Genomic DNA, 16,320 nt, shown 5'->3' on the forward strand with positions numbered 1-16,320 from the left:
GTTTGACAAACCTGATTCATTTGAGTGTTACCAACTGAAGCAATTTCATTATGTTTCTCTCTTTTTTTGTAGCCTTTTTCTTTGTTATTTGATGACAAAAATAACCAGTTTGAAAAAAATATATGAACTTTCCTGATTAGTAAACAGAAGCTTAGGCACTAATCAGGTGTATTTATGTCACTGCGTGGAAAAAATAGAAGAAAGTCTGTCTTGCAGATACAGAAAAGTGGGTCATAGAAGCATAAATGCATTTGTCACATTTTAATCGTGAGCCTCTGTTGATGTCAGAAACACTAATATTTTACAGGATCACAAATACTTTGAGAATTCAAATGCTTGTGTGTCGAGCGTTATTTTGTATATGAGCTCCAGTACGGTGCTTGTAGCTGTGAGATTTAGAGCCCCATCAGCATGTGGCTCTGGCTGTTTTTTTCCATTTAGAATCAGATTTTTTTTCACTCTGATAGTGATAGTCTGAATATTGAGAAAACAGGAAGCGACAGTGAATAGAGAGGATACACAGGCTCATAATAGTCAAGTAGAAAATGAATCAGAACAGAGGATTCTGTATTTTGTGCTGAATACTGCTCATTTGTCAGTTACAGTACAGAAAAATTTAAAGTACTGTCTCATTTGTTTAAAGTGAACTTTACATTGGCCTAGTCAAATAAAGGGTTTTGTCCTAAACCTGTTATTTTCTTCTTTTTTCAGGTTACCTAAAAGCCAGGGTAAAACTGAAGCCAAATCAATATGGAAATCCATATGGGATTTGCTGTGAAATCCTGAGCAGAAGAAGAAAACTGGAGAAGCCACAGGAGCTGATATTTTATTACATTAATTAATAAATTTTTTGTTTCAATTTATTTTAAAATCACAATTTTATGTCTTGTTATAATATACGTAGTTTGACAAAAAACAAAACAAACCAAACAAACAAATTCAGGTTGAACCAATTACAGTAATTTTGTCCAAAGCATACTCAGTGTCATGGGTGGGCCATAGGGTTACCCTTGGAGTCAGTTGGGATTGCCCCCGACAAATTAGCCTATCAGTCACCAACCACAAAAATAAATAAAAAATTGCAGACTACCATGATTATAATTTGTACAAATTTCCAATATAGATGATTCATAATAATATGATAAACACACTGTGCTTTATTTGATTTTTACAAAATAATTGTGAATGATTCAACTGGTTCATGAAATGATCTGGGTAAAACTGAAATGATATGTGTAAAGTGTTGACTACTGACCCTAGCTGTGAAAGAGAGTAAGAAGTGAAAACAACTACGCTGAACTAAAAGAATGATATACCATGTTTCTTTAGTCAAGGACCGCGGAGGGTCCGAGAAGAGAGTGAAAGAAACTGTGAATTTCACCATTACGGATAACCCACGTTGGGTATGAGTTGGCTGTTAGTAATAATAATGAACAGTCTCGAGAGAATGTTTAGGCTATACTTGCATTTGGTGCATAAAGAGGTGCAAGAAGTTTTTAAATCCTATTCAGTAGACACTATTAGAGGCAAAAATTATGGAATCACTGGCCTCGGAGGATGTTCATTCAGTTGTTTAATTTTGTAGAAAAAAGCAGATCACAGACATGACACAAAACTAAAGTCATTTCAAATGGCAACTTTCTGGCTTTAAGAAACACTATAAGAAATCAAGAAAAAAAAATTGTGGCAGTCAGTAACAGTTACTTTTTAGACCAAGCAGAGGGAAAATATGGAATCACTCAATTCTGAGGAATAAATTATGGAATCACCCGTAAATTAGTCTGCATCTAAAAAGGAGTGATCACACCTTGGGAGCTGTTGCACCAAGTGAACTGACATGAATCATGGCTCCAACACGAGAGATGTCAATTGAAAAAAGGAGAGTATTATGAAACTCTTAAAAGAGGGTAAATCATCACGCAATGTTGCAAAAGATGTTGGTTGTTTACAGTCAGCTGTGTCTAAACTCTGGACAAAATACAAACACATGGGAAGGTTGTTAAAGGAAAACATACTGGTAGACCAAGGAAGACATCAAAGCGTCAAGACAGAAAACTTAAAGCAATATGTCTCAAAAATCGAAAATGCACAACAAAACAAATGAGGAACAAATGGGAGGAAACTGGAGTCAACGTCTGTGACCGAACTGTAAGAAACCGCCTAAAGGGAATAGGATTTACATACAGAAAAGCTAAACGAAAGCCATCATTAACACCTAAACAAAAAAAACAAGGTTACAATGGGCTAAGGAAAAGCAATTGTGGACTGTGGATGACTGGATGAAAGTCATATTCAGTGATCTCGAATCTGCATTGGGCAAGGTGATGATGCTGGAACTTTTGTTTGGTGCCTTTCCAATGAGATTTATAAAGATGATTGCCTGAAGAGAACATGTAAATTTCCACAGTCATTGATGATATGGGGCTGCATGTCAGGTAAAGGGACTGGGGAGATGGCTGTCATTGCATCATCAATAAATGCACATGTTTACGTTGATATTTTGGACACTTTTCTTATCCCATCAGCTGAAAGGATGTTTGGGGATGATGAAATCATTTTTCAAGATGATAATGCATCTTGCCATGGAGCAAAAACTGTGAAAACATTCCTTGCAAAAAGACACATAGGGTCAATGTCATGGCCTGCAAATAGTCCGGATCTTAATCCAGTTGAAAGTCTTTGGTGGAAGATGAAGAAAATGGTCCATGACAAGGCTCCAACCTGCAAAGCTGATATGGCAACAGCAATCAGAGAAAGTTGGAGCCAGATTGATGAAGAGTGCTGTTTGTCACTCATTACGTTCATGCCTCAGAGACTGCAAGCTCTTATAAAAGCCAGAGGTGGTGCAACAAAATACTAGTGATGTGTTCTTGTGATGTGTTGTTGCGTTCTTTTGTTTTTCATGATTCCATAATTTTCCTCAGAATTGAGTGATTCCATATTTTTTTCCCCTGCTTGGCCTAAAAAAGTAACTGTTACTGACTGCCACAATTTTTTTTCTTGATTTCTTATAGTGTTTCTTAAAGCCAGAAAGTTGCCATTTGAAATGACTTTAGTTTTGTGTCATGTCTGTGATCTGCTTTTTTTCTACAAAATTAAACAACTGAATGAACATCCTCTGAGGCCAGTGATTCCATAATTTTTGCCAGGGGTTGTACATTTAGCCTGTACTTGCCCAAGAACCCTGCCCTTTGTTCAAATGAGAAGATTGCTCTTTCCTTTGCAAACTACATTATAATTGAATATTCAACAGTTCAAATTTTTAAATATCTTGGGAGAGAAACCCAGATTAAATGTAACTTTACACTTCTGGCCTAAAAAAGTGGCCCCTTCAGAGCAATGCAAGGCCCCTCCGCAAATCTGGGTCTGGTGCCGGGTTTGGTCCCAGCCCCCCCACCCCGTGTTTGAATTGCTGTTATGTTTGGCAATGTCAAAGTAGACCCCAAAATGCAGGCAGCAATTAAAACAGATGTGAGGTGAAAACACAAGGTGATTTAACAATAATAATAAAAAAAAAAACAGGTGGGAAAAAAAACAGTCTACAAGCAATATGAGCTCCACGGGGATACCAGAGTCCAAAATCAAACACACAACAAAAATCCAACATGAATGGAATGAGGAATGAACAAAAACTTTAAAACTAAATACATACATTTTGTATACATGCATACAAAATCATAACAGTGATCAACGTGAAGAAAAGCAAAGAAACAAGGAAGAGGTGCTACTTAAATACAAAACCAACTAATGACCAAATGAATGACAGGTGTGTGACGAGGTCAAAGGTTAGGTGACAAACTAACAAAAAGGGTGACTAGTAACTAAACAGACATCTAAGGATAAGCAGAATCAAAATATGACCATAACAAAACATAAACTAAGAAGAAAAAATTACAACTCAAATCCAAAAGTAATGATGCAAAAACAAACATAAAACTCAAAAGTGAACAAAGTGCAACAGTGGAAAAATGACAAGAAGACAAACACATAAAAGGAGGCAAACCATACACAAACTACAATAAAAATGGAACAAAATGCAAAAACTAAATAAAGGAACATAAGCACAAAATCAACGTGGAACTTAAGAGTGAACAGAGTGCAAACCAGGGGGCAAATCCCCCTTCATGAAGAAGTGAAGGTGCACCCTCTTAAAAACAAATACCACCAGCTACCACACTGTAGTTTGAACTTCACAAAATGATTTAACACTTGCCATTCAACCTCCATTGTTTTCAGCACCTATTTCTAACATTTCGACTGAGTGCTCCACGCTTATACCCTGAGAGAAACTGTACAACTTCTAAAGAAGACTTTTAAAAGACTTTGTAGAATTGTATTTCACTGCCAGCAAAGGCTGAACTTGTTACTTATCATGTTCTCCTGTATTCTCGGCTGCTGAAGTTTCCTACAGTGTAAATAATTAGAAGAATGTGATCCAAGTGTGTACTGTCTACTTACCCCCAAGATGATTTATGCTCCTTCAACTGAAAATATATTTTACTGTGTCAAACAAGAGTGCACTCAGTACACAGTGACCTCAAAGTGAACCCATGAACATCAGCCTTCTTAATAATACACAACGAGGAGAAACCAGAAGATGGAATGTAATGTAAATTAAAATATTCATGAAAAACGATGCTCTGAATGGTGAATACAAAAACCAAACAAGACTACTGATGTGGCACGCAGACACGTGCACATTTATCCATGCACCTATATTTTCACCCACATCTCCACTTTTTAACCCTTTATACTGACACAGACAAGTGATTTTTTTACTACTCTCATGGGCATAATACAACCTCGAACCATAATCGGAGCCTTGTAGCTCCAACATTAATGTAAATCTTTACTCTTAAATGGCTAATGACGGTGACCTTCCTCACAAAGACAAACAAAGATGGTGTGCATGTGCTGGACAAGTGCACACACGCAGGCTAAAGGTGTAGACTAGTGATTGACAGCAGAGTCAGATGCTGGTGCACTGTCCTTGCTGACGGCCTGTAGCATGTCCTCTGTGATTCAGAGGGGGGTGCAGGGACAGCATATGCTGGAGCCGGCCGTGTTGTGTCACTGACCGCTTCCTTCTGCGTGTTGTGTTTTCGTTTGCATGTTAGTTGCATTTATATGGCAGATATATAAGAGATTTGTGGTACAATGCAATTTTTTAATTTAATTTTATTTATTTTCAGCGAAACTGAGTCAAGTTGTCCTTGGAAATACAGAAGTATAAATCTTTCTTGTATGCTTCTGTATGCTGGAAAATATATGATAAGTCAAGAGCTGAGATCAACATCACACAAATTACACTCCCAATTCTCCCATTCCTTTCTGAAATTCAGCTTAGTGCAGTCCAATCCATTGGTCATTGGCCGCATACACAAGTATGAGACCCAAAGCAACAGCATGAGATTTGAACCTGATCTGGCTACGGTCTTGGGTCATCAGAAACGAGAGAACCTATGAAGATCTCTCATGTCTCTGAGCTTACATGTTCTCCTCCACACCCGCTCTGTCCTCTTGAACCACAGTGTGTTTGTAACCAGTAGCAGTGATCTGGCAATGTGGTAACATCTCCTCCAGCAGGATGATTACCAACCCAGACACTGTATTCCAGGAGAGATGAAATACCAGACGTCGCAGTGTCCTGCAGCACATACACAGGATAGATCTGACTTAACACAAAAGCAGCAGCAGCACTTTGGTAATACTCATCAGTCTGTGAGTCAGTATATATACAATTAAATTACTTGAGATTGTTGAGGGCAGGTAGGCCACCAGTGGTAATGTTTGGGCAGTGAGAGATGTCAAGTTCCTCCAGAGACTCTTGGAACATGTGGAGCCTGGCCAGGAACCAGTCATCCACGTTCGGACATCCTCGTAAAGACAGAGTCTTTAAATTTCGCTGATTTTCTGAAGAACAACGCAGAAGATTTGTTAAGTATAGTCACACACAATGGGCTGAAAAATAACTAAAATAACAAAATACACAAGACTGCTGCAGGGAGGAAGAACATAAAGTGCTTTAGCATTTAGAACCACTCAGCTGATGTGGCATACAACATGGGGGATGGAATATGTATTTTCCCAGAAAAGTAGGTCAAGGCCAACAATCTTAAAAGGCCTTCTTGTCCACCCCGTGTTTCTCTTGTGGCAATTTTTCTATGAAAGATCTAACATGCAGGTGCCTCAGTTTCTGGAGGCTGGAGACTGCCAAGGAATGCCAACGTTTCACCTGGCTATGGTAGATGAATGTTTATTTTCAAGAGAAAGGGGTGGACTGGTTGTCTGCTTGGGTGATAGCCATCTAGGACTCGGGATGGTTTTGTAGTGTGGTGGATGCTGTGACACATGGTACCGTGCATACTCCCTGACTTGATTTGTCCACCCGAACATGCATCAATGGCGTGACTATAATAAACATCCCATAACTTGTTCAGGTGATATTATGTTTAGTTACTGATCAAGTTGACCTGTCATCCAAAGAGAATAGGTGAAGGTCACCAATCTTCATTAGGCTTCTGATACATCCTAAGATATATTACTGACATCAAAATGATGAACATCCCTTAGCCCATACAAGGATAGTGTATTTACATCATTACATGGATGGACGGACAGACAAGAAGGACATGACAATACCCCTTCAGCTGCCAGCCGGGGGTAATAAAAATGACAATAGCGGAGAAGGGAAAAAGGGGATGGGGTAAGTGTGAACAATAAACAAAGCGACATACCCAGATTGTCCAGTCCTCTGTAGGTGATGACTGTGTTGCTCATGTCTATTTCTTCTAACTGTGTGCCTTTGTGGTTCAAAAAGTCCCAGCTGAACTTGCCCCTCTGGTTAGCACGGAACCAGTCTGGCTGGCCAACATACCTGAGGATGCAGCACAGACACCTGGATCACAGCAGTGCACCAATGGGCTATATGAAGCCATAAGGTAGAAAATTGCACTGTGATATGATTAAAAAAAGAGACTATACGAGGTCTATTAGATAATAAACCGACCCTTTTATTTTTTTTAACTATATGGATTTGAATGACATGCGATTACACCAATCACGCTTGATCCCTCGTGCGCATGCGTGAGTTTTTCATGCGTGTCGGTGACGTCATTTCCCTGTGGGCAGGCCTTGAGTGAGATGTGGTCCAGCCCTCTCGGAATTCCTTTGTTTCACACGCTGCTCGAGACGGCGCGCGTTGCTTTATCAACATTTTTTCTGGACCTGTGAGTAATATCCGAGTGGACACTATTCGAGAAATTAAGATAGTTTTCAGTGGAAAATTTAACGGCTGATGAGAGATTATGGGGTGTTTCTGTCGCTGTAAGGACTTCCCACAAAGCAGGATGTCATGCAGTGCCTCCAGGCGCCGTCGTCGGCCTGTTTCGAGCTGAAAACATCCTAATTTAAGGCTTAATTCACCCAGGACATCGTGAGAGAACAGAGAAGATTCAGAAGAGGCCGGCATGAGGACTTTATGCGGACATTCCACTGTTTAAGGACATTTTTTAATGAAAAACGTGCGCGCAAATTCGCTGAGTCGTTTCCGTGACGACTCGACAAATCTGTGTGCGCAACGACAGGAAAAACACCTCCGTGTTAAAAACCATTTGTAAAATTCAGGCGGCTTTTGATGGCTTTCAACAAGTGAGTAACTGAGAAATTGTTTAACAGCTTGGGCATGTTCCAACTTGCCTGTTAAGGTTTCCAACACGGAGGTGTTTTCCTGTCGCGACCCCCCGCGGTCGGGTCCGGCCCGACATGTGACTCTGCCCGCACGTTCTTTCATTACAAAATGTCCGTTAACAATGGAATGTCCGAATAAACTCGGCATGAGGAGTTTATTCTTCTTATTATTTATTATTTATTAAGTTCTCTGTTCTCTGACGACTTCCTGGATCAACAGAGCCTGAAATGTGGAAGTTTTCAACTTGAAACGGTGAGACGCTGCCGCCTCGAAGCGCAGATCGCCGTCAGGCGCCATGGGCCGTCCTTACGGCGACACTACCAGACCAAAATCTCTCATCAGCCGTTAAAATTTACCGCTGTGGCGGCGCGCTGCGCCGGCTGCGAGCTGACGCGCTAATCCATCCGCACGTCTTCATTAAAAAAAATCTCCTTTAACAGTGGAATGTCCGGATAAACTGCTGATTCCGAACTCTTCTGAAAGTTCTCTGTTCTCTCACACACGTCCTGGGTCCACAGAGGCTTAAATTAGGAGGTTTTCAGCTTGAAACAGGATGACGACGTCGCCTCGGAGCGCTGCGCGACGTCCCGCGCCATGGGAAGTCCTTACAGCGATAGAAACAATCCAAAATCTCTCATTAAAATTTTCACAGAAAACCAGCTAACTTCTCAAATGGTGTCCACTCGGATGTGCCTCACAGTTTTTGAAAAAATTTTGATCAAGCACAGCACCAGTCTCTCAGCAACTTCTCAGACAATGAAAATCCGACGAGGGGGCTGGACCACTCCTTCCACAAGGCGTGCTCACAGGCGAATGACGTCACCGACAGGCGTGAAAAACTCACGCATGCACACGAGGGTTCAAGCTTGGCTGATGTAATCACACGTGATTCAAATCCATATAGTTTTTTTTTAAAAATAAAACTGTCGGTTTCTTTTCTAATAGACCTCATATATATATATATATATATATATATATATATATATACACACACACACACACACACACACACACGATAAGCTGGCTGTAGCAGATAGATGGTTAGTTTTGCAAGGTTGGGATGGACCAGTTGTCTGCCTGTGTGGTTGCTATCCTCAAGCTGTGGCAGTTCTGTGGTGTGGTGGATGCTCCACCTGACCTGATCCTACATCCTTACAGTTCTCAAAAGAATCAAGCTACTTACCTAAATCCTCCTTTGAGACTCAAGACAAAATGAGCTGCTGCTATGTCTGGTCCATAAAACTTTTGAGTGTAGCCAAAATACCTGAGAAAGAAAGAAGGAAAAGTAAGTAATCATCCTCAGCGGATTGTCAAGGCAAATCTGATAAATACATCTGGGATGCACCAGTGTCACCTTGTTACCACCTGTACTTCAGAGAACTGATGCAAAAGCACTGGTAATGTATTATAATCTACACAGATCAGATCCAAAATACTGATTTACAGCCCAGACGTGTACAGTGACTGACAACAAAGTGTCTATAGGTCAGGATCTGTGAGGACTTCTGCCTTGCTACAGTCAAGTCCATAAGTATTTTGGACATTTTGGACAATGAAACGATTTATGCAATTTTGCCTCTGTACACAACCACAATAGAGCTGACATGAAAGAAAAAGGATGTGCAACAAAAATATTATATTAACCATTTAGGAATTACAGTAAGTACAGTCATGACTATTCCTATAGTTCCCAATTCCACAAATCTTTACCTTGGAAAAAATTTTCAAGATCTGTGAGAAGCAGGTTAGAAATGGCTGGTTAGAAATGGCTTTACCTAAGCTAAATTAGATGTGATCAAATGTCAAGAATATGTATTTAGTTTATGCACTTGAACTGAAGTTTTTTGTGTCAGTTTGTTTTTGGGTTTCTGAATTCTTTTTCAGATAATTTTCACAGAACTTTGGTTATCAATCAATCAATCAAGTTTATTTCTAGAGCCCTTTACAACACTCAAAGTGACCAAAGTGCTTTACAACAAAATTTAAAAAACAAACATGATTAAAAACAAATATCCAACAGTAAAACCATTACAAAACAATTATATAAAAATGCATAAAAACATTTAATAGCATAAAGTAAAGTGCCATCATGCTACTGAGTGTTAAAAGCCAGCCTGAACAAATGCGTCTTGAGCCTGGACTTAAAAACTCTAAGTCAGAGATCATTCTCATTTCAGGGGGCAATTTATTCCAAAGTTTGGGCCCAACAACAAAGAAGGCCCGATCGTTGGTGGAGGTAATAAATAAAAGTTGGTTGTTACAAATTATGGTTGTTAGAAATGATCACCTTTACAGCCAGTTTTCTTTTTATGTACATTTCCAAGTCATTCAGTATGTCTTGAATTTCAGTTACAACAATCATTAAGAAATACAAACAGTATGGTTAATTTGTGTGGAGTAGGTAGTTCTCCAGTCAAATTCTGGACCATGCAAGAAGACGACTATGAGGGAAGCCATCAAGACACCCATGACATAGCTGAAGGATTTAAACTGGAGAACTTTTGTCTGTGGTACCACCAGTCATGGCATCATGGTGGAGTGGAACAGAGAATGATTTTCAAAAAACAAACAAAACAAAACAAAACAAAAAAAAAAAACAGACTGAACTTCGACCTTCTGGCAAATTGTTGTTGAAATTCCACAAGAAAATACTTTTTTGAGAAATGAAAATTTGAAAACATTGAAACAACCAATATCAAAGACACTTAAAATGCACAATTAGGCTTCAGTAAAAGCTAAGAAAATCTTATTTTAGCAATGAATTTAAAATTGGCTGAAATGTTCAGGTGTTTGAAACTGTTGCTCTGTTGAATAAGAAAACAGGGTTTTTATTAGCTTAAGATTTTTTTTATATGAGCTGTATTATAGTTAACGGTATGTATCGATTACCTAAAAAACGTCTCAAATGTCAGTCTGTCAATTCTACTCAAGGACAGCAGCTATGAATCATTAACGTTTAAAGTTTATCCTGACACATGCCTACAGGTTATTTGTAGGTTCAAGGCAGAGAAAAACCTTCTTACATATTCTTGCGTCGAAGCTCCCTGTTCTTCCACTTAGACCCCAACCCAAGAAATATCTCTATATCATAGTAATGCTGAGTGAGGTAGAGGAGAAGCCTTTTGTGCAGAGGCTGTAGAGTTTCTGGGCTTGAGCTCCAAGATCGCCTAGCAACAAGGATGCAAGCTGACTGCTGGCAGCATCTCTGTAAAGTCTGAGACAGAAAGACAGATGTGAGAAAAAACAGTGAGAGTGGTCTCCAGAAAAGAACATTTGCACTGATGCTGTATATAAAGTGTCTAACGTACAGTATGTCTGCCCTGTCTCTGGGTGTATCCACAGCCCATATATGGGTAAAGAGGTGGAGGATGGGTGAAACCATATGGCTTGGGCAGGACAAATGAAAACCGCAAACCAACAATCTCAGCCAACAGGCTAACCTTGGTTTGGGTCTTATTAAAATATTTTTGGAAACAGAGTGGTGGTTCTCATAATGGTTTTGCTTTGGTGTGGTCATTAAAAATTAGGACCGCTTTTGTCAGTAATCCTGGATTAGCTCGACCTAACACTTTCAAGCTACTGATAACCACTACAAAATGCTAACACTGTTATCATCTTACAGACAAGCACGGATAACAGACTAACCTCGGTTCGGGCATTCATCATGTCACTTTTTGGGGGGATGAGTGGCAGTTATCATAACTGTTTTGTTTTGATGTGGGCATTAAAAATGATAACCCACTTATTTCCACAGTATTTGTGGATTAACGACCTAATGTCATGAAGCTATCAGTAGCTGCTACAAATGCTAACACTGTTTTCATGCAAAATTCCATCAAACAATAATTTCACCAGAAGCAATTACCAGCCCACACACATCTTAGATGATCCACATAAGCCATATTATTACAGATATTTGCAATAAAATGCTGAACTATAAAGGATGCAACATTTTTGTGTTCAATCAAACAAAGTCATCACACTATAGGGTCAGTCCATCTCAAGTCACCCGCCAGCTCCCAGGTCACCCTCTCAGATTCTTATGAAAAAAATCATAGGTGGTCCTATACCAAGAAATGTCAAACCCCAAAATATTAGGTCTGTATCTCAAATAGTGTTGAAGGCACAGCCCCTGGAAATTTTATATTAATAATATAATGTTAAGTAATAATTATAATATAATGTTAATTATTTGAATTTTACCAAACGAGGCTCTCGGTGCACTTTCCAACATGAATAGCCCCAATTAAATGGCATGCACAGCTTTGAAAAGTAAGTGTCTAGGGCTACCTTTTCCTGTAGAATTCAAAAACTTGTCAGATTTTGTACATCTTGTAGCCATTTTCCTTCACAAGGCTCTGAAAATGGTTGAAAATCAAAAACAAAAAAATTCTACTACCTTGAAGTGCTTATTACTCAAAAATATGCTAGATAAAGCATTTTTCTCCTATTATTTGACATATTAGACCACATCCATAAGAAATTGAAGTTATTGTTATGTGGGCCGCTGAAGAGGAGGTACTGCTGGCCCACCACCACCAGAGGGCGTCCTGCTTGGAGTGTGGGCTCCAAGCACGAGAGGGCGCCAGACCCAGAGGAAGTGACAGCTGTCACTCATCTACACCAGTACATAAGCCGGACTGCAACTCCACCTCCCCGCCAAGAAATCGACTACCATTGGAAAGGTAATTTCTCTGCTGACTGACACTTTTGTGTAATAACCTGAACTTCTATTGCAGCCGTTTTCCTGGAGTGTTGCCTTATCTGGAGGATTGGCGTTTGGTGTGACAGCGACGGCTTCGCCTCACACCCCAACCCAGATAAGTGGTTGACCAGGAGCTGCACGAGTGTGTGTGATTGGAGGTGGAGGTGCTCCCTCCTAACTGTGTTTGGACTGTGGATTACTGAGTGTGCGGACTCACACTCATACATCTTATCTCTGCTTTCTGCCAGCAGTACCAGGGTCGACAGCCGAAGACAGAGGCCACCTGGGGACTCGGGACTTGGCGGCTCCGGTGTTCTTCAGGCCGTTGGTGGTGGAAGCCGTGTGGGACGCGGCTTCTCTCTCGTCGGGGGTCTTCTATCTTCGAGCCTGCCCACACGTCACCTGGTGTTAATTGACTGTGCAAATTCTGTGAATTTAGTTGTGTATTATCACAACATTAAATTGTTACTTTTTGGCTTACTCATTGTCCGTTCATTTGCGCCCCCTGTTGTGGGTCCGTGCTACGACACCTTCACAACAGGATTTCTCGGCCAATCATCATGGACTCCGAGGGGCGTCAACCCGAGTTTGAACGGCCAATGGAAGAGCCAGGAGCGCAGGCGTCAGCGGGAGGCGTGTTGAGTGAGCTGTAGCAAATCTTAACCGCCTTCACGGCTCGGCTGGATTTAGTGGCCGAGCAGAATGTTCTCCTTAACCGGAGGGTGGAGGCTCTCACCGCGAGGGTGGAAGCACGCGATCAGGGCGCTGCTGCAGCCACTCCTCTGGCTGGTCCTGGGCCTGTAACAACGTTCCACTGGTCGTTCAACGACCCCCCCCCCGTCCCCTGAAGCATACATAAGCCCTCCGGAACCGTACGGGGCTGTGTTGAGACGTGCGCAGATTTCCTCATGCAGTGTTCGCTCGTCTTTTCACAGCGTCCTGTCATGTACGAGTCAGACGCCAGCCGGGTGGCTTATGTTATTAGTCTGCTTCGAGGAGAGGCACGCGCCTGGGCTACGGCGCTTTGGGAGCAGAATTCACGGCTCCTAACGTCTTATGCTGAGTTTATACGGGAGTTCAAACAAGTTTTTGACCATCCCAACAGAGGCGAGACCACTTCGAGCGTGCTGCTGTCTATGAGACAGGGGCGCCGCAGCGCAGCCGAGTATGCAGTCGACTTCCGCATCGCGGCAGCGAGGTCCGGCTGGAATAACGTTGCGCTCCGCGCCGCCTTCGTAAATGGACTGTCTCTGGTTCTGAAGGAGCACCTGCTGGCCAAGGAGGAACCGCGGGATTTCGACGGGCTTGTCGATTTGGTTATACGCTTAGACAACCGTTTGAATGAGCATCGTCGGGAGCAGGCCGGGGGGCGTGACCGGGCACGAGCCGTCCCTCCCCCTTCCGGTTCCGAAAGGGTGACGTCGTCCCCACGCTTCACTGCCAGAGAGCTCCGTGTGGCTACAGCTCCCCCTGCTGAGGAGGCTATGGACCGAGCAGGGCCAAAATAAAAACAAACGTCAGACAAAGGAGGCTGGCCCGCGGGGAATGTTTTGTCTGCGGCTCTTGTGAGCATATGCAGAAGGACTGCCCCAAACGGTCAAACCACACACGCCCGTCCTTAGAAACTGAGCTAAGGGTGGGTCATAACACGCACGCGGGGAAACCCCGCAAATCTGCACGAATCCCAGTAACGATCCTTTGTGGGGATTTAACCCTTCACGCCCCAGTACTGGTAGACACGGGGTGGGAAAGGAATCTGCTGGATAGCGGATGGGCAAAGGAAGTAGGGCTCCCCTGTGGCTCTGCCGGCACCATTGCAGTGCGAACACTAGATGGCACCCTGCTTCCATTAATTACACATCAGACACAGCCAGTGACCTTGGTTGTGTCTGGAAATCACAGGAGGAGATCGTGTTCCATGTAACACCTTCTACCTCCCGAGTGATTTTGGGATTTCCATGGATGGTGAAGCACAATCCCGGATAGATTGGCCGTCTGGGGTTGTGACGCAGTGGAGCGAAACCTGCCACCGGGAGTGTTTAGGATCCTCGGTTCCTCCCGGCACGACGGCTAATGAGGAGGTTAAAGTCTCCCCCAATCTATCGGCGGTGCCAAAGGAGAGTACCACGATCTTGCTGACGTTTTCAGCAAAGATCTGGGCGCTCACTCTTGATGTACAATCAAAACACAAGGAGCGCAATTCTTTATATCTGAGAAACTGGAACAAGCACAATTTTGCTATATCAATGAATAAAAAACATAATTTACTAAAAGCGCTTCACAACTAATTAAGGAAAAACTGCTAAATGGTAATTTAAAGAAAGTGTGGTTCACTTATAAAGGACAACTTACAGCTAAGGAGGCCGCCATGACAACGCAGTAAAAAAAAAAATCAAGTGTTGCCACATCTGACGGTCGAAACAAGCAACGTGTCTGTGAAAACCGAAAACATAAATTGAGCTCCGCCTCCGACAGTTTATTTTTATTATCCATATTTTACGATTATACCATACTAATAAAAAAATACTACCAAATGCAATAATGCTAATAACGCTAATAACTACAATATAAATAATATTTACCCATCTGCTTTGCTCAATTAATGGATTATATTTAGTATTGGTCAGCGATTGACATGATTTTAAGAAAACAAAATCATGAAAAAAAATCACTTTGTTTTTACAAACCTTGTATTTCAAAACTCAGATTGTGGCGTGTTGGGGCATGAATTATGCCAGACAAAATGGTAACACAACTGATATTTAGGCGTATTACAAAGAAAATGTATAATGTGTAAATATTTGTTTGTGGCTGTGAATATTTTTTAATCTAAAAAGTCGATGTAAAATTTAAATCGTTTGTCATTGTGTATGCTGAGAACTAGCCTTATGACGCTTAAAATGAATGAATCTGGCAACGTCACGCCGTAAAGGAAAAACTTTACGACTCCAAAGGAAAGTGAGTTGTTGATAATAAGGGTTACCACTAGGTGTCACTGTAGTTATGCTTTGATCCAAGGCTGTGGAAATAAAAACCGGTGTTCTGTCAAGATGAGGTGCCTCGCGTAACTGCATATGCGTGCACTGAAAAAATTACTTGACGAAGTTCGCTTATTTTGATGGGCAAGTAAATGTATAAAAAATCCCATAAGAAGACCATAGAGCATGTCCATAACTAATGTAATTGCTAATCAATGTAGCAGGCGATGCTACAAGTTTACAAAGCCACATGCTGAGTAAAATAAAGCCTTTTAAGAGAAAGGGTCTGTGCTGATCGTCTGAAACGGACTTGTGCATTTAAAGTGAAGCAGTGTGTCTGTTCTCCACCTCCACAGATGAAGCGCACTTCTCGGTGGTGGGTAGAGGAAAAAAAACAAAATGCGCATGTGCAGTTGCACATCGAGCGAGTTGCATCATCTCCACATGTGCAGTTGCGCGACGCACCTCATCTCGACGGGACACCGGCCCGCAAAATGAATTTCATTAAAACTGAAATCACTAACAACTTAATTTTCCTGAAACACTGGCAAAAACATTAACTGTTGTTTTTTTCACACAAGTGGAAAAATAACATGCACAGCTTGAATCATGCAAAATTATGCTTTTAAAAACCATCAGTGAAAATACTGAACAGTGGATGATGAAATAGCAATAAGAAAATAACAAAAGAAAAAAAAAAACATTAAAACGCCACACATAACCAGGTCAGAAGCAAACCTGGGGCCTTCTTGCTGTGAGGCACCTGTACTAACCGCTAAGCCAGCATGCTGTGTATCACATGAATTAGCTTGAATTTGACAATCTAATAAGCATGGAACCAAGTTCATTGCCCTCCCATTTTGATAGTCCACTCAAGCAAACAGTCAGTCTATGCCCACCTCTCCACAGTAACCATCTATGTGCTGCAGCCAGGTGAAGGGGGGGGG

At 41.5% G+C, this 16,320-nt stretch overlaps 1 protein-coding gene across 1 annotated transcript; it reads right to left on the bottom strand.

Annotated features, from left to right (window-relative positions):
- Window positions 1-5,360: 5,360 nt before the first annotated feature.
- On the bottom strand, window positions 5,361-14,808 carry LOC117509167 (distal membrane-arm assembly complex protein 2-like). The gene is made up of 6 exons (XM_034168921.1): window positions 14,748-14,808; window positions 10,714-10,904; window positions 8,874-8,954; window positions 6,738-6,877; window positions 5,751-5,913; window positions 5,361-5,647 (listed from the first exon to the last, which is right to left on the bottom strand). Exons 1-6 carry the CDS (start codon window positions 14,763-14,765, stop codon window positions 5,488-5,490), a joined length of 753 nt encoding a protein of 250 aa, XP_034024812.1. The 5' UTR covers window positions 14,766-14,808; the 3' UTR covers window positions 5,361-5,487.
- Window positions 14,809-16,320: the final 1,512 nt, after the last annotated feature.

This window comes from Thalassophryne amazonica, chromosome 4 (assembly GCF_902500255.1).
Source record: "Thalassophryne amazonica chromosome 4, fThaAma1.1, whole genome shotgun sequence".
In the NCBI taxonomy this organism is placed as follows: Eukaryota; Metazoa; Chordata; class Actinopteri; order Batrachoidiformes; family Batrachoididae; genus Thalassophryne; species Thalassophryne amazonica.